Source organism: Brachyhypopomus gauderio, chromosome 3, assembly GCF_052324685.1.
Source record: "Brachyhypopomus gauderio isolate BG-103 chromosome 3, BGAUD_0.2, whole genome shotgun sequence".
In the NCBI taxonomy this organism is placed as follows: domain Eukaryota; kingdom Metazoa; phylum Chordata; class Actinopteri; order Gymnotiformes; family Hypopomidae; genus Brachyhypopomus; species Brachyhypopomus gauderio.
In genome coordinates, this window is record NC_135213.1 from 22,232,108 (window position 1) to 22,256,088 (window position 23,981).

Below are 23,981 nucleotides of genomic sequence, written 5' to 3' on the forward strand. Positions count from 1 at the left end.
TCTACACCAAGCACAGGTACCGCTCCCTCTACCCCTGAAGTGGCACCTTTAGTTCAACCGCACGGTTCATACACTAAAAAGTAAACTCCATACCTGAGTGTATAGCCATATCCTTCTGGCCCAGAAGAATTAAAAAAAAGATCAACGATCCATTGGTAGGTCAGGCAAGCAGGAACAAACCATGGAAACAGAGTAAGAACAAGTATGGAGAATGAATGAGGCAGAGTGCCGGGTGGTGTGTGTGGAGAGAAACTCCAGCAGCTGTCCCGAGACCTGCAGGGTGGGTCTGTGCAGCTCTCTCACCTTCCCTTCTGACGGCATCCAATCACTTCAGTGTTGGCTTGTGTGGGCGCGCCCAGCTGAAGTGGGTGTGTGTTGCTGCAAGTCTCTCTGCAAGCCAGTTTCTTACTTTGTAATTAGCAGGTAACTGTGTAGAGTTTTCAATGTTACCAAGTACCTCCAGAGGAGTTACCAGAGTCTTCCAGCACCTTGTAAAAGGAATTACTTCTCTTCTCTCAAAGAAGTTTTTAAGTCACAGGACGAGCTCTCTGCCTCGGGTCTTCAAGAAGGAAGAGCACACAGGCAGCAAGTACAACACTGCTGCCAAAACACATTCCAGCTCACCTTTGACCCCTAAAGTGCTCCCTCCCTTTCTCTCAGTGAATGTTCTCCGCTCGACGCCCTTTCCTTCTGTACACAGAGTTATGCAACAATCCTTCATGCCACCTTCAGGAAGGCTCCCTTGTTATTCCCCTCTCACACTTCCCCCAACATCCACTTTTCTTCCCCCATTCTAAAAAGTCTTAGGGCATCTTATTTCTAATGTATAGGTACAAGTTGCCTCACTGCAAAATCATTTTCCAGGAAGCTAATTATAAATTTAAAAAGCCACATTATTCAACAGTATCTCTTTCATAGCTTCAGTGTAAAGAGGAACAGCATATTGCTATAAAGTATTTTAAACATGATGGACAGAAGACTTCTGCTGTAAGAGATAAGAAAGGCGCCCTGCTAAAACATGCCCTGCACACGGAGGCAACCCTCAGTGAAACAGAGCCCCAGGGAGAAAGTGCAAGAGACAGGGGCGTGGTGCACCTACACTAGGGGCTGGGGGACAGGGGCGTGGTGCACCTACACTAGAGGCTGGGGGACAGGGGCGTGGTGCACATACACTAGAGGCTGGGGGACAGGGGCGTGGTGCACCTACACTAGAGGCTGGGGGACAGGGGCCCGGTGCACCTACACTAGCGGCTGGGGGACAGGGGCGTGGTGCACATACACTAGAGGCTGGGGGACAGGGGCGTGATGCACCTACACTAGAGGCTGGGGGACAGGGGCCCGGTGCACCTACACTAGCGGCTGGGGGACAGGGGCCCGGTGCACCTACACTAGAGGCTGGGGGACAGGGGCGTGATGCACCTACACTAGCGGCTGGGGGACAGGGGCCCGGTGCACCTACACTAGAGGCTGGGGGACAGGGGCGTGGTGCACCTACACTAGAGGCTGGGGGACAGGGGCGTGGTGCACCTACACTAGAGGCTGGGGGACAGGGGCGTGGTGCACCTACACTAGAGGCTGGGGGACAGGGGCGTGGTGCACCTACACTAGAGGCTGGGGGACAGGGGCCTGGTGCACCTACACTAGAGGCTGGGGGACAGGGGCGTGTCCCACACAAGTAGGCACTACATGCTCAGTGTCATTTATTCCAATGCATCTGTACGTGGTGACAGCTCCCCCTGAATGTTAACTCCTCGATTAATTTGTATGGAAGCTTACCCCTTCTTGAAGGATGCCAGTAAAACAGAGTGTGAGCTCGAACACAAAAGAGCTGTGCAGACATGTCCATGTAGTGCAACTCAAATTGACAATGTCAATAACTTTTACACCTTGCCAGTTCACAGAAACATGCCAACCCTCCCACCTCAACCCTCAGGAGCTGCTGAATCCAAGACATCTGGATGAGAGCAGGTGGGCATTCCAAGGTGGGCTCTGTTGTCCGACAGCAGCGAAGGCCCAACCTCCCTCAGATAGCAGGTAAGAGCGAATGTAAACGATGGGCAACAGATGCAACAAACCTCTTTTAAGAACACGACCGTAATGGAAACCACACGCAGGAGCAGTAAGAGTAACACGGGCAAAAAGAGAAACCTCTCGGCCAGGAGCAGTCGGCATCACCTGCGGCCCGTCGACTCACCGTTCTTCCTCTCGCTCAAGGGCAGCACGCTGGGCAAGGACTGCAGCGACAGGTCCTGCAGGCCACCGGCCACACCCTCGCCCCGGGGGCTGGTGGAATGCGCGCCCCCACCAGACGCCATGCCGCCGGGGCTCAGTTCCTCCCTGGCTCTGGGCTCCGGGGCCGCCAGCGTGACGGACAGGCGACGCCGGTCGGACCTGTGACAGGTGGTAAACAGACACAGATGCAGATCACATTGCGACACGTTGCCAACAGACCCTGTGATGCAAAGGTTACGGCATTTTGCAAAGAAAAAAGGGAAAAGGTTGATGAAGGACAACAGAGACCTCATTTAGCCGCTGTGCTCTGTGATGGCTTTTACAAACTGCTGCTCCAAGGAGCAACCTGGTTTATGGACTGGAGACCCATCTGATCACTGCAAGCTTTAAAAGGATAAGCAGGCCTTAGAGTTTGGCAAGAGACCTCAAAGCTCAACGTGTCACACATTAAACACTACCAACAAACAAATATGACTCAATTCTACACTAAATGCTTATAAAATAAAGGAAATAAATATTTACAAGTGGGTTCTGCTATAAGATGTATGTGCAAACAGTAGCTTGCCTGTTCCCCTCACCTAAATGCAACACTTCTACTAATTAAATAAAATGTGGGGAGTCTACTATGTGCTATAAAACACAGAAAGACTTGAAACTGCAGGAATCCCACAGTGTTAAAGATGGAGCCACATGGCGAGTGCAAACATGTCTCATGGTACTTGTGCAATACAGAGAACCCAGAACATACACCCCAAACACCACTCAGTAGAAAATGTTGAGCCTCCAGGAGTTGAGGAAGACAGAACTGCATCTCATATCCTCATATAGCCCAGATCACAGGACTTTCCAGGCCAAATCATTTATCAACAGTTGATAAAGGGCACATTTAACAGTTTTTGTAAGAGACACAAATTCACAGTATGACATTTGATGAATAACTGTCATACTACTTTGGAAACCCAAAGCACTGCAAATATGACCTAAAAGAGGTCTTAGGTCTGGCCCACACCTTGCCTCACACAATATATATTACATGTGTGCATATGAATCACCTTGCTTGCACAACAAATGAAATCTCTGTCTGAAACATCCTGTTTCTCTGGAAACTGCTTTGCTCCGATTTTGAATCTAATCTTCTCCCCTATCTCTCTCATTCAGAGATGCTTTTCTGCATACCTCAGTTCTACTGAGTGCTTATTTGAGTTACTGTTGCTGGCCATTCAGCTCAAGCCATCCTCCTCCTCCTCCTCCCTCCTTTTTACCCAGAGAACTGCTGCTAACTTTGATGGCTGTGCAGGAAAAGCCCCTGCACCAACAACCACGCCACCTTCAAAGTCTCTTACATCACCTTTCTTTGCCAGTGTGCTTTTTTTGAACTTCAACAGGTCAGCCTGACCAAGTCTACATGCCTAAATGCACCGAGTTGCTGTCATGTGATTGACTGATGTTGGACAAGTGTCCCTAAAAAAGTGGATAGTGAGTATACGGACACGAGCAAGAACACATACAAGTGTAAAAAAAATGGTCTTAACATCAGTAAAAGAATGATATTTCAAAATATATATATATAATAATAATAAAACGGATGATCATAATAGACAACATAATCCATATAATACCTCCATTAATCTGTAAACACTAAATATTTTATACAAAACCTATTTAGAAAATAGAAATTATAGAAAGTTTTAGCTGGCACTGGTTCTGGAAACATATACAAACTAACTTTACTACAAATACATTGTCCAGAAGACACAAAACCTTGTCTATTGATAAGCCTATGTAAACTACTACCTTTGTCTTGTATATTCATTCTTGACCCATTTTTCAGGGGAAAATAGGCTGTCTTGCAGCTGTACTGTACTGGTTCCAAAAATAAGTGGTATTAAACTGTGTTCTCTGTGAAGTCATTCAATAATAAAATTAGTGCTTGGCCTAATTTCAGGATTTGATGCAATAATTAGGTCTACAAATATATCAATCAGTCCCTCTGGGTGTGTTCTTTATAATGATCAGCATTCACTAGGTGGTTAGGTACCATCACTGGTTTCTAAACTTAGGTCATACCTCTGACCACCAGACCACAGAAAGAGCTCCTTCATATTGCCCTCTCACTCATGGCAGTGACAATCTGTCTTACAGTCATCTGGAGATTATGGAGACTGCATGAACCTCACTGTGAAAGAGAACAACAGTGTCCAGACACGTAGCCTAAAGTGTAGGAAGGACACATTCCTCATTCTGCAGGCCCACACCTGCCTGCAAAAACAAATTACCTACAAACACAATAAGAAGGAACATGCCTTCAACTAGAAGGATGCTGCAGAGGAATGAAGACAGCCCTTTTCTCCCTCTAGAGAGCAGATTGATATAATCAAAGCAAATGAATGAAATACATTCGAAACACGGTTACTTTTCATTAGTATGCAAACTATCTAGTTACAATAAAATATTGCAGGAGTACAGTACCTTGTTTATAAGATCCTGGGTAAGAACAGTTGCCCCATGTCCATATCCAGATTGATTATGTTTACTGGAATCATACACGTACGACGTCATTGCGGAGCAAATGACAAAATGTTTGACTCTTACAATGAATGTAACTGAACACACAGCACAAAAATGAGAGGGACCGGATGTGCAGAATGTTCCGTTACCTCTTAGGATAAAAATAGCCAACCAAATCTAATAAACACACACGTATGTGCACAACATTTGTATGTAAAACACACACCAGGCGTTACCGAGACAAGTATGTTGAATGAAGAACTAGCTCGCTGCTCCAGCTGGCCGGTCCGCCAGACCAACGTGAGCTAGCACAATGAATCACACATGTTGACTGTGGGTAGGTGTGTCTCACAGCTGCTATTATTTCATACACGGCCGTCACATGTCAGTATATGATGATATACGAGCTCAGATGAACATTAATGTACGCAGCAGGTCTGCCACACACACATCTCGCCTCGCCACCGTGTTATTATCCATTCAGGGCGAAATGGCAGGAAGTGCAATGTCAGTAAAACTGGGTTTTTTTTCTTTGATTTATTATTATCGTTACATTTATACAGTACAGGTCATTAACACAAACAGATACGAAACAAACGGGCGTGTAAATGTTCAACACTATGACTGGCCTGCTGGAAGAGGCGGTTATATAGGCGAACATTACAGACCATCAGACGGATCAAGTGCGCACACTTCACTCGCCAACACCACTTCAGTTATTAGCTCCCTGCTAACTACTTATTAGCCAACTAGCTAGCTACTTCCCTTAACTTAAAGGTACGCTCTTAGTCTTGCTCAACGCGCCTCAATGACTTACCAGTTTGCGGGGAACTAAGTGTAGTAACAGCCTGGATTTTCAGACTCTTCATTTATGCACCGAACTGTGTTGCCATGATTAGCATAAAGCTAAGCTGAGAGATCCCGACCGAACCTCCGCAGTGCGCGTGAAGCCCCTGACGCGCCACTACTTCCGGGTGAGACTCGTCAACATTCTACACAACTACAAGTGTGTCTACGCGTTATATATTAGACCTGACTGTTTGTGTTGGGGGTTTGAACTAACTTAGATTTGCCGTTATCAGATACAAAATTGGAATTAATAGGTGTGATAGTGAAATGTCAGCATGACACACACAAATAAAATAAATATAAAACACGTTTATTTGTTTTTGCCATTAAGAAAATTATGGACAGAGAAAACCAATAACGGAGGTTGAGTGGTGCTACTCTGGGGTTAAGTTCACAGTAAAGCATGAGAGCAATGAGATCAATACTGTCTGTGCATTGTTGTTGACTCATTGAACATGTTGAACATGATCATCGTGTGCCATCTACTGGTGTAGTAGCAAGAATTGTATTTGATAAAAAAAACTGAAATAGATCGGAAGGTATGACCGCTGTGATATCGTTTCGTTCAGGGGATTCAACTCAATAGTGTCATGAATTGCCGACTGGCCAGATTTGTACGATTTTGCTCATATTTAGCTGCAATAAAAATGCGTTTTTTGAAATATTTTATTTAGGCACACGTGTGAACTATTACGTTGTAAAGGTAATACATTCGGACAGTCACTTTCCTACGTTTTACTCTCTTCCTAGAGATACAACTATGAAAATATTTATGATTTCTCGAAGAGATTTACATGAATGCATCTTTAATAAATAGAAAATGACGCACATACCAGGTACAAAATATTTGTTTTCATTACTAAACAATTTGACAACAGTTTTGCGAAAGGAAAACTCTAAAATAAGGCCTCCTCTTGTCATACCCACATATAGTACAACAGGCAAATACAGATATAAAATCCCACGTTACAACCAAGTTGTTCCACCAGCTACTAGAACATGTAGGCACTACTTGAAAGCTATCAGAAATACACACAGTTAATTCTGAAATGTTGTTACTTAAAATGTCTACACCCAGATGATGTCTGCGTGATATAGATGGTGACTCCTTGACATACACGAGTTTTTTCTGCATAACCCCTATTTTTCTGTTCATAGGTCTCCCTCTATCTTGCTCCATCATGCTTGGTCACTGTTTCCCATGGACATATAATTTCCTTCACACCTCCTCTTGCTGCACCTGGACTCCCTTCCTCCTCGTCCTCTGAGTCAATGGGGTAGATACGGCATTCGGGGGGGATGTCTACTTTGATTTGGAAAAAACTGAAGATAAGATGAGACAAGTGGGTTACTTGTAAAAGTAATAAAATACATAATTCGTGTAATACAAGTGCATGATTAATTTACAGTTTTGTAATTGCATACTTTTTTTAACGCTTCAGTTTGCGATTAAATTAATGATAGCCAGAAAAGCGTTTGGTGTGTATGAACGTTAGCTGTCGTCTAAGGCTCACTTTGCAATCCTCCTTGGCTGGGGTTGCGCGTGCGGCTCAACTCCGAGTGGTTGCACTTTACCTCCCCCTGACGTCACAGCACATTTAGGCGACAGACTGGCGAACACCGAGGGGGCGTTGCATCCCCGGCGAAGGAGTCGGCTCAGGGACAGGGCTACGCGGGACTTGGACGCAGGGGGCTGCCTGTCCTCCACTCCAGACGCCTCGCCACTCTCCGCTATGGAGGGGAAATGGGACGAGGCAGGCCCTCCGCTGTCAAAGCGCCTCTCCGAGGCGGGGGTGCTGTCGATAGCGACACTGATAGGAGAGGGGCAGGCGGCACTGTTGGGCAGAGCCACGAGTCCTGGGGAAGAAGTGGACTGGCTCTCACACATCCCTGTGTACACAGCCAGGTGAGGTACGGGCGCGGTGTACCTGCACAGCTGAAGGAGCACAGCAGTCAAAAGGGTTATGCAGCAACCTTAATACATACTGATATAACATTACAGAAATATCACAGCAATCGACTGTTGCGATCTTTCATCCAAAATTTTTATTATTATTATTATTATTATTTTGCGCAGTAGGTTGCTAGCTTGAGATGAGAGAGAACCATGACATCCAGGCTAGTTTGTGCATCCTCTCAAAACACTACATGTACACTGGCATAGAGTATGTTTTGAATGTGTTGCTATACCAACTTTATGTACATTCAGAGTTAAACAATCTATATATATACAATGTCTAACTTGTATACATCTAATAGTAATAATATCATTGTCTTTGTTTATAAATACATTATGCTGTTTTGTTTTTTGGAAATAAATGCAGTCAGTTATCAATTATAATGAAGATGATCACAATGCTTTGCTGATCAGAATGAAATTTAAAAATAAACTACATACAGGAATTACATGATGGTATCATGAACACATACAGGATTTTGTATTATTATGATTATGAATGACAAAGACATGATGACAAGAGATTGGTTCAGTACTTGTGCATGACTTTATTTCATGGATGGAAACAGATCACACTCAACAGACAGGATAGTAAAGAACACAAAATGGAGAAATGGAAAGAGTTTATGCTGATGAAGCCTTTTATGTGTAACAAGATGGCTAATGTGAACATTGAGAGCCACCACGTGGATTTGGGTAGGTAGGACCCAATTGCTGAGTGTACTTGACTGGGAGTGAGAACAAAGAGGGACCAAAGGAAACAGCCGGGAGAAGGTGGAGGATCAAAAGAAAGGGGCAAAATCCCTGAATGGTTTGAGCAGGAAGAAAACAAGGGACATCAGGGAGAGGACAAAAACAGAGATAAACTTCCCAACAAAAAGTAGCCAAAAGAAAAACGACACAGAGAGGGGGACAAACTAGTCCGTCTAGACTTTAGAGTAAACGCTTCTGGAGAAGCTGATAAAATAACCCGAGACCAGACAGAGAGGGACTCGAGAGTAAAGAAGAAGATTCCCGAGAGCAAATCCCATAACCTCTACCAAAAAATACCAGCAGAGTTGTATGCCAGAACACTGACCAACAATTGAGAAATTGATTTCCTGAATGGAGCTACTTAAACAGAGCTGTCAAGCAGGTGTTGCTTGTTTGGCTTTATTAGACTGTTGACTCCCTCTGGTGGCCAGTGGTGGAATGGCGCCAAGGCCAACCCTTATATCATGACTCATAATGAACACAAAATGAGAAAATCTGACATAACAGACATTATCATGGCACTATCTAATGTTAGCATATAAACTGTATGAACCCCTTATTGAAGACCATTTGAAACCTATATGCCTATGTTGCCTATATTCATTATATATTAGAGCTATTGAATCATTAAATTAAAAATTAGCTATATAACTGCTGTAACTGAGACTATCAAAACGATGTATCAGTCCAGAGACACATAATTTTTTTTCCCTCATTTCTTTTGAGCCAGTCTGCTCATCACCTGTGTGATGTCCACAGGGCCGCTGGCAGCCTGCTTGGCCTTCTGCTCCTCCTCCTGCTGTCTGAGGATGATGGGACTCAGGCTGGGCCTCCGCTTTCTGGAGTTCTGCTCCAGCTGCGCTTCGCTGGGAAGGGAGATGATGTGAAATGCATCATGGTCGTGGCACTTGTGTATGAGTGAGAGCCTTGTTCCTGAGGCAGTGTGTTTTATAGCCAACCTGAATCTGTGGGGCTCAGGAGACACCGCCTTACTCTGCGTGTCCTTAAATACCGGGGACTTCAGATATCGGCCGTATGAGTCCTCAAACAAAATCGAAGGTAATATTATCTTCATAGTTGCAGAAGTAATCAGAACAGTGAATAAATTATGTTGTTAATGACGGTTTCACAGTATAAGAACAACCTTTTTCATAAGCATGTAGATATGGGTCTGGGCAGCATCCAGAACATAACGATGAGGGTGAGACAGACCCTTCACAGTGATCTCCATGGTCTTTCCATCAATGTTAATCCACCGAGGGGCTCCTCGAGCCAAGAAAGTCCTAACAAGAAAACAATCATGCAATTTCTAAGAACTGTTCATGAAAATGCTGTATAGATTGTGTGCATATAAAAAACATAGCAATGTATTACAAAATGAGCTAAAACATTGTTCAATGTTCACTGGACATCTACCAGCTGACAGCACACATAACTGAGCATCCATTTGACATCACACATAACTAGTATGAGGCACATACTTATAGATCTGCTGCGCTTTCTCTTGCATTGTAGCTGCAGCACCCCACTTCAGATCTTCACACGCTTCCCAGAATGCAAGGTTCTCACCTATTAATCACCAGAAATGTATTCATATCACTCCAATCCTCCATAAACTTCACTGGCTCCCGATTTCAGAACACATCCGCTACAAAATCCTCTTAATGACTTTTAAAGCCCTCCATGGCCTCACACCTGTCTACCTCTCCAACCTGTTGCACCCTCACGTTCCATCGCGTCAGCTCAGGTCCTCTAACTCGGGTCTATTAACCATCGTAAGACACAGACTCTCCACTATGGGTGGCAGATCTTTCAGTGTTGCTGCCCCCACTCTCTGGAACTCTCTACCTTCCTCTCTTTGCTCCTCTGCCTCTCTTCCTATTTTCAAAGCTCAGCTAAAGACCTTCCTATTCACTCACTACTTCCACTCTCACTGATACTCCCTAACTCTTCTCTCTTATGTTTGACTATGTTTATGTAAAGTGACCTTGGGTTTGTGAAAGGCGCTATAAAAAATAAACTTATTATTATTATTATTATTATTATTATTATTATTATTATTATTATTATTATTCAATTAGCTTGTAGCTGGTATCTTATCTTATCTATATATATATATATATATATATATATATATATATATATATATATATATATATATATATATATATATATATATATATGAATGGAGATATATATATATATATTCATACTAAACCAGTCAAGTGTGTTTTCTGAGTGTTTATTTCAGATTTTAAAATATGTAAATGTTATCAGCATGTTTCAGGAGTGATAAGTTGTTTATTGTTTAATAGTTGCCACATACCACTGAATTCCTTCTTGAGGAAGAGACGGAAGTCCGCCCGACCGCGAGGATCAGAGAGCAGTTCCCCAAAGCTGAAGGTCCAACGTTCCACTCTCATCCTTGTGGGATTCTCAACACTTTTGAGGCACACACAGGATGTAACACATGTATGACAGGATGACACACATGTACACACATTCATACGTGTACTCACACACACACACAGTTCTTCTTCATTCCAATTCAATAACTAAAAGGACAAAGTCTAAAATCCGAAATCTGAAAGCAAAGATGAAATATAAAAATTCTGTCAGTAACGTTTACTCACTTCGGTTTGTTAAGGTCCCAGTATGTCACATCATCGGTCAGCCAGGGGTTACTGGGAAGGCATGGATATAGGAGGGGGTCATGCTGGTTGTAGGTTGTGGTGTACTTCACAAGGCTGAAACGATATAATACCATAGATATTACATACATTTGTTTTTATATTTAAAATTATGTTTGATTTCAATCCAAAAAAATGTTTATCCAAAAGTTTATGTTTATTTCTAGGTTTTGGACATACGCTCCGATCGACACAGACGACTTCACTCTGGGCCTCATGATACTTTGCTGAGTGAAGATGATCTACAGCAGACAGGAAACATGGTATTGAAGAAACACTCCCACGTCTGTTCCTACAGTGTAGTATATATCACTACTGTAAAGTAAAAGCACACACTCACTAGTCTTCTGTAGAAGTCAGATGTTTTTTTCTGAAACATAAAAGAAAACCGTTTTGGGAGTTAGGCCCAAAAAACACTTGATTCTTTGACCAGTTGACTAAAACTGCCCTAGACACCTCTAGGCTCTATTCTAGGCTATAGACTGGCTTTTTATTACTCTTATATCTGGTTTTTAATATACAAACAATGGCAATTCTCTTACTATAATATTATAATACTATAATATCTTACTCTTACTATTATATTCTTGAAAAACAATTGTCATACATAACTGATGGTGCTTTCACACAGATTTCAGACAAAATCTGGAAAATATGAGAAACAAGAGAATAGTTATAGATAATACCCTTAACAGATGACACACTCTGCTGTGTGCTACACACCCCTACGATTAGTCCAGAATATTGGCTATCTCTGTTTGTTCACATTAGATTAGTTAGATCACATTAGTGAATTTAGCACGCTCTCCGGTTGTGCAGCAGTACTGAGATTAACACACCACAAATCCTCTTGCATATAAGCTGACAGAATAAACGTGTCCTTGACAGGCTGGATGCTTTGGCCTCCCTCTGCATTAATAGTGTCAGCACTTTCTCATACATTAGACCTGTGGTTGCGGTTGTGGTTGGTCAACATTTCTGCAGCTAATACCACATTCATGGCACCTGATAACAAAGTTGTATAGCTAAACCTTGTTATCACAACGCTTACCTAATGCTAACCTTTCATGAAAGGAAGTTCATTAAACCTCAGAAGCAAAACTCACCTTCTCACCTCATCCTGACTGGGGTCCACCAGTCGGTCTAGTCCATAGTCCATCCCACTTACTGCTCCTGGCTGTTCAGTGAAAACGGTGAAGAGAGGGTTGCTTTGTGGATTTATAAATCTCTGTTGTAATAGTATCTGTTCAGTCAGGATTATGAGTCTGCAGTGTCAATCTGGATGCCACCTGGGCATTAAGTGATAGTGTTTAAACAATATTGGCACTTTCACATTACATATTAGAGCTCCTTCCCTTACTTGCTTGAGGGTAATTACTCTTCATCAAATAAATACATCATTCAAAGGTACATGTTCCAGTTTTATTATAGATTACTGCTTTAGTACAGTTTTTTGAAATCACAAATGTTCACAATTTTCTTTCTCACATTAATGGCAAAAATCATTGCCTTATCAACTTACCGGGGGTCTGTGCACTACCCAGTATGCTCTCTCTTGGCAGTCAAACACCACTCTATCAGGTTTCTTCCTCTCTTTTCCTGCCCTGAACATAAAGACGACAGGTTGTGATACACAAAAGAGCTTCCAGTTGATTTCCAGACACCCTCCAATATTTCAGCACAGAAGCCTCTAAATATTCAATAAAACTTTAATGAAAACTTTAAAGAAACTACAAAATGCACAAAACCTATTGCTGTCTGTATGATGCTGCTCAACTAAATATTTCAATCAGCTTCATACACCTGACAGACCTGTATTGCTCTTTGGCCTGCATCACAATGAAGTCCCACTTGTGGTTCATCCATTTGTGAAGATGACTGTACTGCTCCTTACATGAAAAACACATTCTGTATTAGTTCCCGCTCCAAGGGCTGCCATGGCAACAACACTGACAACTATCTTAACGAGAGTTGTTTATTGGAGAGGTGAATGTGAAAGCGATCATGTATTACCTGTTCATGCAGCTCTAACATCCCCTTTTTACGTATATTTCTCTTTGCCAAGTATATTGCTTTAAAATACAGAAAAGTAATTGAATTTTTCATTATATATATATATATATATATATATATATATATATATATATATATATATATATATGAATGTGTGTAGATGAACAAACAACAGAGTAGTTTCTGACCATAGTCTGTGTCTTCCACTGGCCATTGCTGTGCTGGCCAGAAATATGGTGTCTGTGATAGAAAAGTAGACAGCTTCATTATTTAAATAATCACATAAACACTGCAATATGGGATATAGGATAGGATATGAATCCTAGGATTGGCATGAACACTACCTGGAAACGATACAGAGAGGCATCTGGTTTCATGATGAGTCTCTTGTGATCCTGCAGTGGATAAATGTATCCGAAGGAAACCATCAGGGTGCCCATGACACGGGCCTCTACATTCCAATGTGAGAGAGAGATTATTACACACCTGTTACAAAATGCAACTCATATAGAACTCTTGCTTTGTCTAATATCTGCTGTGTTAACATTGAAACCTAAGAAAATGCTTTAGCCAGTGCTTTAACAATGAGGGGTTCATGGGCAGAGTGAAAAATGCAAATGTTGTATAACCATGAGGAAATGGGTTTAAATTTAATTTGAATAAAATAGTCTATCTATATATCTATCTATATCTATACCACAATCAACGGGCTGTACTTACCAGCAGCATCTATTTTGAAACGATTAGCAATCCATTCAACAATATCTTCACCTGATGGAAGATGACACATGCAGTTACAATAAGAAATGCACATACTCCTTGTAAGTCCTTGTAAGAAACAGGCATTGTGTTGGTCACACCAGGAGGTGGGATAGCTGCTTTGAAATCTGTAATGTGTTTTGCCAGTGGAGTCCATGGATGCCTTTATTGCTGACTGCAAAAACCCACCTTCATCCTCACTCGCAATACACACTTAGGTTTTTCATATTGAGGACACATAATTCAGCACACGAAGGCTCTGATTATTTAATCCTATTGAGGAAGCACAAGGCACTGCAGTACTTTCTACTGACTGAAAAAGTTTTTAAATTACCGTTTTAAAGCCATAAAACCACCCACAAACTATTAGATATAGGAGTGTTGTGATAATAGAGGTGAGGTTATGGCTGGGCGCACCGGTGCGTGGCCAGCAGGAAATCTTTTAATTGGAGCCAAATGAGCTCAGCCCTGCATGAGTGGATCAGAGCAGCTTCATTAGTGAGGAGAATGGGTGGGCCTGGCCACCCCATCCACGTGGTTTCGATAAATCATTCATGATCACCTTGAGCACCCCCCCCCCCCCCCCCCCCCCCCCACACACACACACACACACACACCAAGTGCACTTCCAGAGCAAAAAATTGCGGACAATGTTTATGACTGAAAGGGTGCATCGGTCGTGTCAGTATTTCATCTGTATTACAACAGTGTTATAACATTCCACACAGCGTTTGTAGACCACGAGGGGGAAATGCAGTGTCCTGATCCCGCGCCTCAACCATCACATGGTTGCTGAGAAGTGAGGAGAGGAGAGGCCACACAGCCTCGAGGAGGCAGTCATTGCAGCCAGCTGCACAGGGGTTGTCATGGCAATAGATACTTCAATCTTAGACCAGCATGAGAGGACTCTAATGCATGATCTGCTGTAGTAGCCAGAGCAGTTAAGAAGTGACATCTCTCCACAGATCAATACAGGTGTGATCGGTTTATGCTAGTCAATAATGTCCCACAAGTTGTATGTTCTGTTCTTTTCACTTTATTTCATCTGTCAATAGGCATGACTGCTGACTTAATGACATGCATGCCCATGCAGGCTTGAGGCGGCGACAGGTGCGAGGCAGCTACAGGTGCGAGGCAGCTACAGGTGCGAGGCAGCTACAGGTGTGAGGCAGCTACAGGTGCGAGGCAGCTACAGGCGCAAGGCAGCTACAGGCGCTCGTGATCTCACCTGTGATGGCATGAGGGATAGTGGTGATGACCAGCCTCTGTGTTTGGGATTTCACCCCAGTCTTGGGTTCTTGCATTTCCAATACCACAGCTTCCATCTGCCATTAGAGCCAAATAAAACATAAGGATGGCAAATGTAATAAAAGGATGAGAAACTAATGACAGACTTGTGTTTGCACTTGCCTGCACCATTAGGAGTCATTGGTTCAGTGGTGCATTTATGTAGGGATAAATATTTATGGATAAATATCACCCAGACATTCAGGCGACTTCCAGCATAGTGTTTAAATTTTCTTTTCCTCTTAATGTTATTTTCCAAATTGTAATTTAGCTGCACTTTTAATAGCACATTTCATACTGGAGCTGGTTTGCACTTTTAATTTTATGTACATATGTATAGACTGAAGCTTGAAAATCTTATGTATTGAAGATTCAAGATTCAAATGACAAAAAGTAAAAAGGTCTTTTAACTGGTCAACAATTTAACTGCTGAAAGGTCTACAGCTTGCAGTATTCAGACATAAAGGTACCCCTACTGGTGTTTTGCCTGCTGTTTCATGCCCTGATGGCTATGTGCCTGACCTCTTTGAAATATGGCTGGTGATTGATTGGTCACACTCCTGGGGTGTTTGAAGTTGCTTCTTGCTTTGCCAGGGTCTCTGGCTTTTGAAGACTGAGGAATCAGAAACCTCTTCTGGATCACAGTGAGCTCTCAGACAAGTGATTACATTACATTTAGTGGACCTAACAGGCAGCCACAGAGTATTTACAAAATGTTATTTTGGCATCACACAATGTAATACCTTAAAGACTCAAGAGTGGTTTAATTGTAGCACCTAGGCAGGTGATAAACCCAGACTAATGCCTTTAACCACGCGACGACCTTAACTCTGGTGGTAATAAATGGAATATTTTTAGATACAGTATACGCTTTATATTGTACATACAAAAATGAAGTAGATGAGTTAAAATTATAAACTGAACATTTTACAGGCTTTAAAAGGCTCAGGGTGACAGAAACAGCACCGAGGATGCAGACATACACTGTGAAATTGTTGATAGCTTATATTGTGACTTCTTTTTCATTTGTTCTTAAAAAGGCTTAATAAGAAAGACAACCTTTAAGAATAGGAAAACTGTTGAATATTAATTAAGGTGTATAGTGCAATGTTATTGATAAATAGACCTAAACGTACTTGATAAACAAAATCAATAATTATCACGCAGTTGTCTGAGGGGAAGTGCAGAGTTGGAGATATTAATCAGTTAAAATACATTTACTGGTGGTGTTCAGTGAGCTACTGTAAGTAACCCGGTGAGCCTCAGGAATAAAGGGTTTCTCCCCAATCCATTATTCACATTATACCAGTGGAAAATAACCATTTAAAAAATAATGTACTGAATAGCAACACACCCCAGTTGATGCTGTTTGAGGAGTCCTCTCCTTGCGTTCTACCCACCTTTTTCAGGCAAGCCATCCGTGGTCTGTAACGCTGTCCGTGATCCCGTACATTTCTTATAGTCATGGTTGCGTCTGTAGCCCACACAACACGTTACAGTCGAGAACCAAAGAATAATGGATAAAGTCCTCGGATAAACGCGTGACTGTTAAATACTGCCTACGAGTCTAATCTCTTATTATTATTGATACACACAAGACGAAGGTCGTCTCCGCCAATCAGGTAACAGTGTAAGACTACAAGTCAACCTGTCACATCCTGCTAGTCTAGGCGATGAGACGTTATACAATAACCGACATATATCCATTAGGTGGCGATGTTGGCCTAGCAATGAGTCTCTCTCTTTTTACTTCTGCTGTCGGAATCAAGGCCGTACATACCTCCGTCTTTCACGTAACCATCGCTGGGGAACCAAAGCCACACTCAAGATAGCAAAATAAAATCTGTTTTTACAAAAACAAAATCGCATTATTATGTGAAACCATACAAGGTTTTAAGAAATTGGTAGACACGTAGAATTAAATTCATTATAAAATCTCTTTAAAATGTTTACCAATTGCCTATTTATCTGTGATCTAGGTATAGTTGTCTGCCGGTAGTTCTATTCTAGTAGAAAGATCAAATGGATCAGTAGTATGGAAATCAAGTTTCCTCCGAACGTTAAGCTATAGTTTGTTAAGTGTGTTGGAATAGCTTTTATTCACTCTGGAAGTTGTTCGAGCCTTTAATTGAAACTGTTAGAATGAACGTTTTACCAACTTAACAAAAAGTTACCGCCCAGATTTGTGAACGCGCGAGCAGCGCGCTCCCGCGAGTGATGTATCCATGAAGTTGTTACTACAAAAATGGCTGATTTCCTGCCCTCCCGGACTGCAGTAGTTTGTATCCCCAATTGTCTTCTCTCCAGCAACGAAATTGAACAACAGAGGAAATCTAAAGAGATCGACAGATGTATTTCACGGGAAAAGCCCTATGTAAAGCGACTAGTTAAGATTTTACTTCTTGGAGCTGGTGAAAGTGGCAAGTCAACTTTCCTCAAACAAATGCGCATAATTCATGGGCAGGACTTCGATCAGCGGGCCAAAGAAGAGTTCCGGGCTACAATCTACGGCAACGTTATCAAAGGTGGTTATCTTTCCTGTATCGAAAGAGGCGGTTTGTCGATTACAAAAATATACAGATATATCAAAAGTCAATGTTATTTACTAATTTCAAAGTGAAAGTGATTTCGTGTAACGAACATTTCCGATAAGTTTCGTTACAGGCGTACACGACCAATCAAATTCGGAATGGGCTACCTATACAAATGTTCGCGCCGCGCCTTTGTGCTTATACACAAAACTGAAGTTTTGCGTTTTCATCGATTCGTTTGTGTTATCATTTGGTTATTTTTTTTAACTACGCACAGTAAATCAAATGATGGAAATGCATTCCAGGGTAGGGTAACCTCTGAATTAAGTAAAATTAAGCAAGTTTCTAATTTCTCATATTGTTTAGCTATTGGTGCATTTTATTTTTCCAAATGGATATAATAATGTGCAATGAAATAATAAGAATCGAATGAGAATTTCATGAAAAAAGCAATCTATGTTTCTATGTTTACTGCAGATGGCTGATTAACTTTATTAAACTCAAAGGATCCAGCAGTAGCTATTTCCATCCTTTTAAAATGCTCTTGTTGATGTGTGTGTGTGTGTATACAGGAACACGAGTGCTGGTGGATGCCAGAGAAAAGCTGCATATCCCATGGGGCGATGCCTCTAACCAAGCCCACGGGGAGATGGTGATGGGGTTCGACACCCGATCAGCCATGATGGCCCAGGGAATAGTTGAGACCAAAGTTTTTATGCATTATCTAACATCCATCCGCTCCTTGTGGGCTGACAGTGGGATACAGAGTGCCTATGACAGAAGAAGAGAGTTTCAGTTGGTGAGTTACATACTCTGTGTACGGCTGGTGTCAGTAGCATCCTAAATTTTGCCAGTTGCCTTTGCTTTTTTTCCTATGGATCTCAGCTTGTAAAGCATTTGAGTGTGAACTGTTAATTTTATTATGTTCAACATTCCACTTTTTGTATTTTTATTTTTATTTTTTGCATTTGTGAGTTTGGAGCTGTTTCACACATCTGGTGTTTGTGAGTTTTCTTAGACTGAATGCATGAATAGTGGGGATAGTGGTGTGGAATGTTGATCCATGTAATTTGTTGGTACTGGTCAATGTCGCTAATACGAACAAAACCATTTTCCTCATGGCTGATCCATGCATCTGTCTTTATTCAGTTAGCATGCTAATGTAGCCCCATAGCTAGCAGCTTTCTCCCTGTCACATCCATCATCATTCAGTAAGTATGCTTGTGTGGCCAGACAGCTTGCTGACTTCTTGTTTTGCATGCAGTAAGATGTACACTACATTACACACAATGCAGTGTAATAGGATCATTACTTCCATTTACGTAGGAACTGCTGTCGCAGCGCTACTAGAACTATCATGGGCGTTGGGCTTCACTCTTGGACTACACTCCATTACTGCATACAGTCCTGTGAAAGTCCCATCAGCATGGGCATACTGACTACAACCACCCATCATTAATCGGAATTACATATTAAGATCAGATGCAGTTTAGGTTTTTGTTAGGGAAATTTGGGCTAAAAGATCAGCCCCGCCCTCTCTAGCTATTAACACTGGCTTTGTAACTGGCTTTTTTTGCATTGTGCTTGTTTTGTTTTCTTAATAGATATCCATTTTCAGTCTGGCACTCTTTGGGATTTAATGAACAGTCACACAGTAACGGCAACAGAAAGTGAAACTCGAGTCATGTGGTCACAAGTTTCCCTATTCCTTTATATTTGTAACAGAAGCAGCCGGTTATTTTACCACAGTAAAGTAGCAAACAATATAAGTTATTTTGATTTTTTTTAAGTGATGCTCACATGACTTTTAAAACCTAATTGCTTTGTTATTTTCCAAATTTGGAGTGGGTCCCTAATCTCTAATTCTTTGGACATGTTGAAAATTGATTTAGTACAGAATATCAAACATCCAGGCCTCCAGGTGTCAGTATAATGTATGTTACATAATGTGAAGGGAAAATTGTGAAAAAGTAATAATATTGTGATATAATATTATAATGTGATAATATTATTGTGATATAACCTGTTGAAGAATCACACTAAATGAAAACACAGGTTAAACTCAGTCATGTTCTCGGGACATTGAGATTGGGGGGAAAATGAAGGATTTATTGTTTGTGCTTGGATGCTCAAACCTAAAGTCAAATATCACAGGTGTTTTGCCTGCAATCATTTGAACAAAACTAAAATGCTCTAGGACTCTAATGTGCTTTATTTTATTATTAATAAAAAATTTTTTAATAAAGATTCTTTCAACCAACATTTTAATGTTTCATTGTACATGTTTAATGCTAGATTCAGCCACACCAATTTAGTCAAATATTTTAACTAGTGCTGTCAATTCCAGGTGCTGCGATTAAAAGTCCTCACCAGGATTTTGCTCAAGCTTGCTAGATTTTCTAATTAGCAATCCAGGTAAAATTAGTGGAATCAACACAATCCAGGAAGCCTGAGCAAAATCCTGGTGAGGACTTTTAATCACGGCACCTGGAATTGACAGCACTAATTTTAACTGATTGTTTTTCACATACGTTTTTTAATTTAAGTTTTGTTATTATTATTTCTTTAGTTTTTTTGGAATATAATGAACATCTAAGCTTGCTGTGTGGCCATGCATAATTGTCTGGATAATTTATTTTACTCTTATCTTTTTCTCTGTCCATAGGGTGAATCGGTGAAATATTTCTTGGATAACTTGGATAGAATTGGGCAGCTGGTAAATTTTAATCTCCCCTCCTCCCATGCAAAATATTATCAGTATAAATGTTTGTGCGTTTTAGATGTGGATATTGCTACTTGAATTTAATCCTGAGCGTTTGTCTTTTTTCCACACCACTGCTCATTTGCAGGACTACTTACCAACTCAGCAGGACATTCTTCTGGCACGGAAGCCTACCAAAGGCATCCACGAGTATGAGTTTGAGATCAGGAATGTTCCTTTTAAGATGGTGGATGTGGGTGGTCAGCGGTCAGAGAGGCGCCGTTGGTTCGAGTGCTTTGATTGTGTCACTTCAGTCCTCTTCCTGGCATCATCCAGTGAGTTTGATCAGGTTCTCATGGAAGACCGCCAAACCAACAGGCTCACAGAGTCACTCAACATATTCGAGACCATAGTCAACAACCGTGTGTTCTCGAAAGCCTCGATCATTCTCTTTCTCAATAAGACGGACTTGCTGGAAGAGAAGGTCAAGATTGTGTCCATCAAAGACTATTTCCCAGAGTACTCGGATGAGCCACACAACCTACCTGACGTGCAGAATTTCCTGGTGGAGTGCTTCCGTAGCAAGCGGCGGGAGCAGCAGAGACCACTCTACCACCACTTCACCACTGCCATTAACACGGAGAACATCCGCCTCGTCTTCCGCGATGTCAAAGACACCATCTTGCACGAAAATCTGAAGCAGCTCATGCTGCAGTGAGAGACATGCCACCACCTTTCAGACCATTCCATTGCAATGAGGTGTTTATTATTTAAGTTGTAGTGCAAGTGATTCAGCCCTGATATTAGCACATTCCCCCCAAAGCAGGTAGATTTCACCGCTGGAAGATAAGACTACTTCTCCAAGCACATTTCTACTTGTTTTGCCCATTTTCATGGATTCTAACCTAATCATAACTATGCTTGCACGTGAGTTCTTGCTGTTGTCCTCTGGACCAGTGTTTTGTGTGGTGTTTCTTGGGTGTATAACTCTCAGAGATATGAATCTACATACAACCTTTGCAATATATTATTTCAGTAATAGCCAAGAAATATTTTTCATTTTGCTTAGGTGTTTTCTTTACATTAGCGGTTGGTTAGTAATAAGAACAATGGAGGTAAATGTGATTTGGCAGTAGCTTAATTAATGGAAGACCAGTAGAGCTGATGAATTTTGGACACAAGTGCCCCATGAACAAGTCCCATTGAAATATGAAACATGTAGATTCATGTTTCTGTGTGGCTTGTGGTTAATGTAGAATGGACAGTAGGTTGTACTGATCCCTGGTTCTGAATAATAGTCTGGCAATGTTTCACTTTAGTATGTACTTTAAAGTGAAAGTGTTTTAGTTGGGTTTTGTTTGTGTACCACAGCAGCTCATGGACTGAATGGCTAGTTTCAAGTTCTGTTTCAGGCTTGGTTTATCCCCCTCCCTTGTTTTGGGATTTGGCTTTCATATTTGTGGAACAGGTATGGACATGTCATAGAGCTCTGTGGTAAATGAAAAAAGTGAACTGTACACTCAGTAAAGCTGGCCCATATTATGAATATATATATAAATATATTAGATACGCACTCCAAATTGCATGCTAACTAACTAGTCTTAAGCTTGGTTAACTACTGAGACTCAGGTCTGTAAATAAGCATTGTAAAAATACATCCGAAGACTAGGATTGTGTTGGGACTGAAGTTTTTTTACCATTTTAGGATTCAGATTTTTTTTAACCATCCTCTTTCAAAACACAGGATCAGTGCACTTGGATCGTACTGAAACTGTAGTATCCTAAATTAAGGTACATGTGTATGTAATACTGTTATCATTGTCCTTATCAAAAGGGAATCTTAATGTTATATAGAATGTACAGTATGTTGTACAGATCCCTTATTGATAGGTTTTAATCATGGTCTGGCAATTATTCACTTTACTATGTCCTTTAAATTGAAGTCCGTATAACCTGAATTATCTATAAAAGCCAAAGGTAGTCTATATGCTACTTTACTGAACGCTACGCTTTTATTATATCGGATTCACTTCAACTGTTGAGATGTAGATTTAAGTGGACAATTTTGCCTCAGGGTTTGTGGTGTGTGGGATTTTACATTTTCTTTTACTTTTTTCTAAATTTAGCCTATGACATTCAGCTGTTTCAAGTTTGTTTCATCAAGCTTATAAGACAATGTAAAATAGAAAATATTTTATAAGTTTTCAGATTGCTGGAGGTTTCCGACAAAAGATGAAGACTGTCCTTTTAAGAAGGTCCCTTAATCTCCTGCTAGCCACTGACTATTATGTAAGAAATATAATTTCTTGAAGCATCCTCTAGATTGCATACATTAAGTGGTGGCATATTTAATATATGTCTAAGCCTTACTGTATTTTTTTAGTGGTAAGACTGTCATTTTACTGTAATCTTGTGGTGGTGAACAGTATCCTGAAAACTGGCACTGTGTTTTTGTCTCATCGCTCAGCTAAGTCATAGTCTTGTCTTGTGTTGTGTTGATTTTCTTTTTTTCTTTTTGGTTACTTTTGTATAAATTCTTTGGTTCATTAAATCTATATTTTATGAAGATATTGCTTTAATTATCTTTCAGACTTAAATAATTCTTTCTTTTTAAATCAACAATGTTCCTGTTTGTAAAGAATGCTGTTCTAATGTAAAATATTTAGGTGATCGTTGCTGAATTGCTTACAGTTTATCATATCGCCCACTGAGAACACCTTTTAGAAACATGTGATTCTATGACAATTTGATGTAACATTTTAAAAACATATATGATTATTCTATCAGATTCACTAAAAAGGCTCAAAGTTGTCAACATAATTTCTTCCAAGAGCTGTAATTTGCAAATTGGAAGAGATCATGGTGTTGTGTACTGTTAATATGCAAAGCTCTGTATAAACAGATCTGTGAAAAGAAAAAAAAAAGTGTTTTTCCAGTTTGGGGAGTGTGTACACAGTTTAAGAAATGTTACAAAAATGCAACTGTGTGAATTGTTTGAAACCTGGAAAGAATTGTGGCTTGCATGGCACTTGACAAACTCAGGGAGCCTAAATTGTATATTTTCTTTCAAACTAGGTTCATTGTTCTCTACTGGGTCCAATAGGCTTTGTTCTACACAAAATGTACATGTATAAATTTTGTCCTATGAACGTCAGTTCAAAGTCCAATAAATGCCAAATGTTTTCACTATATGTATAATGGGTCTTTCTTGTGTTGCCTAAAGCACATACTTTTAACAATGCAAAGGTCATAGCATTAGTTAGGCAGTTTTTTGTGTGAGGACTAGTTTAATTTTCATCTGTAAAATTTATTCCTGCACCTGTGCACAAAGCTTATCTGTTGCCTGAACATGTGTATCTTCGATGGTATGTTTGTGCATATAGGGTTAATGCAGTGGTTCCCAAAACTTTTCTGGTGTTACCCCCTTTTGTAGCTGAGAATATTTTCAAGCCCTCCATGTCCATCTTTTTTAGCAGTTCTCAAACATGCGTAGCTGATGTGCCTTGCTGCACCCTCCCTGCAATTGCTCCCCCCCCACTTTGGAAACCACTGTATTCTCTCTCCTGGCACCATGATATTCAGTTCTGCTTGGGTAACATAGCAGACTGTGTGTCTGTGGTAGCAGTAGTGTTGCCACCTGTCCCAGTTTTCACGCGCCTGTCCCGGTTTTCCCGGGCTGTCCCGGTTTTTCTTCTTTTTAA

The 23,981-nt window shown here is 41.0% G+C and overlaps 3 protein-coding genes and 2 long non-coding RNA genes across 18 annotated transcripts in view; 3 read left to right on the top strand and 2 right to left on the bottom strand.

Moving 5' to 3' along the window:
* The window catches only part of mrtfab (myocardin related transcription factor Ab), a 21,963-nt gene extending 16,250 nt beyond the window's left edge, over positions 1 to 5,713 (bottom strand). For 4 of the 11 annotated variants that reach the window (XM_077000402.1, XM_077000401.1, XM_077000407.1 and 1 more), the window contains exons 1-4: positions 5,558 to 5,710; positions 4,702 to 4,765; positions 2,521 to 2,616; positions 2,195 to 2,391 (exon numbers count right to left, since the gene is read on the bottom strand). In XM_077000402.1, the coding sequence (XP_076856517.1) occupies positions 2,195 to 2,391; positions 2,521 to 2,525 (202 nt within the window). In that variant the 5' untranslated portion in view covers positions 2,526 to 2,616; positions 4,702 to 4,765; positions 5,558 to 5,710. The other 7 variants (XM_077000403.1, XM_077000406.1, XM_077000399.1 and 4 more) reach the window with 7 other exon arrangements.
* On the top strand, positions 5,592 to 6,896 carry LOC143510751 (uncharacterized). The gene is made up of 2 exons (XR_013130078.1): positions 5,592 to 5,714; positions 6,748 to 6,896. It is a non-coding gene; the product is annotated as an uncharacterized LOC143510751 (long non-coding RNA).
* On the bottom strand, positions 5,933 to 17,295 carry rgs9b (regulator of G protein signaling 9b). 4 transcript variants are annotated; one of them, XM_077000413.1, is made up of 21 exons: positions 17,002 to 17,295; positions 16,829 to 16,891; positions 16,449 to 16,522; positions 14,990 to 15,086; positions 13,723 to 13,773; positions 13,347 to 13,453; positions 13,191 to 13,242; positions 13,003 to 13,061; positions 12,802 to 12,878; positions 12,512 to 12,593; positions 12,104 to 12,166; positions 11,330 to 11,359; positions 11,170 to 11,231; positions 10,933 to 11,046; positions 10,626 to 10,741; positions 9,781 to 9,868; positions 9,444 to 9,582; positions 9,259 to 9,341; positions 9,042 to 9,165; positions 7,104 to 7,525; positions 5,933 to 6,912 (listed from the first exon to the last, which is right to left on the bottom strand). In XM_077000413.1, exons 3-21 carry the CDS (start codon positions 16,512 to 16,514, stop codon positions 6,756 to 6,758), a joined length of 1,989 nt encoding a protein of 662 aa, XP_076856528.1. In that variant the 5' UTR covers positions 16,515 to 16,522; positions 16,829 to 16,891; positions 17,002 to 17,295; the 3' UTR covers positions 5,933 to 6,755. The 4 variants fall into 4 exon arrangements, with proteins under 4 accessions (XP_076856528.1, XP_076856529.1, XP_076856527.1 ...); XM_077000414.1 differs by lacking the exon at positions 17,002 to 17,295 and having other exon boundaries at positions 16,829 to 16,931; XM_077000412.1 differs by lacking the exons at positions 16,829 to 16,891; positions 17,002 to 17,295 and having other exon boundaries at positions 16,449 to 16,769.
* Positions 9,070 to 11,448, top strand: LOC143510750 (uncharacterized). The gene is made up of 3 exons (XR_013130077.1): positions 9,070 to 9,358; positions 10,615 to 10,702; positions 11,157 to 11,448. It is a non-coding gene; the product is annotated as an uncharacterized LOC143510750 (long non-coding RNA).
* On the top strand, positions 17,264 to 23,471 carry gna13a (guanine nucleotide binding protein (G protein), alpha 13a). Its single transcript, XM_077000423.1, has 4 exons — positions 17,264 to 17,573; positions 18,152 to 18,378; positions 20,245 to 20,295; positions 20,429 to 23,471. The coding sequence occupies exons 1-4, from the start codon at positions 17,294 to 17,296 to the stop codon at positions 20,996 to 20,998; spliced, it is 1,128 nt and encodes a 375-aa protein (XP_076856538.1). The 5' UTR covers positions 17,264 to 17,293; the 3' UTR covers positions 20,999 to 23,471.
* The last annotated feature ends 510 nt before the right edge of the window (positions 23,472 to 23,981 follow it).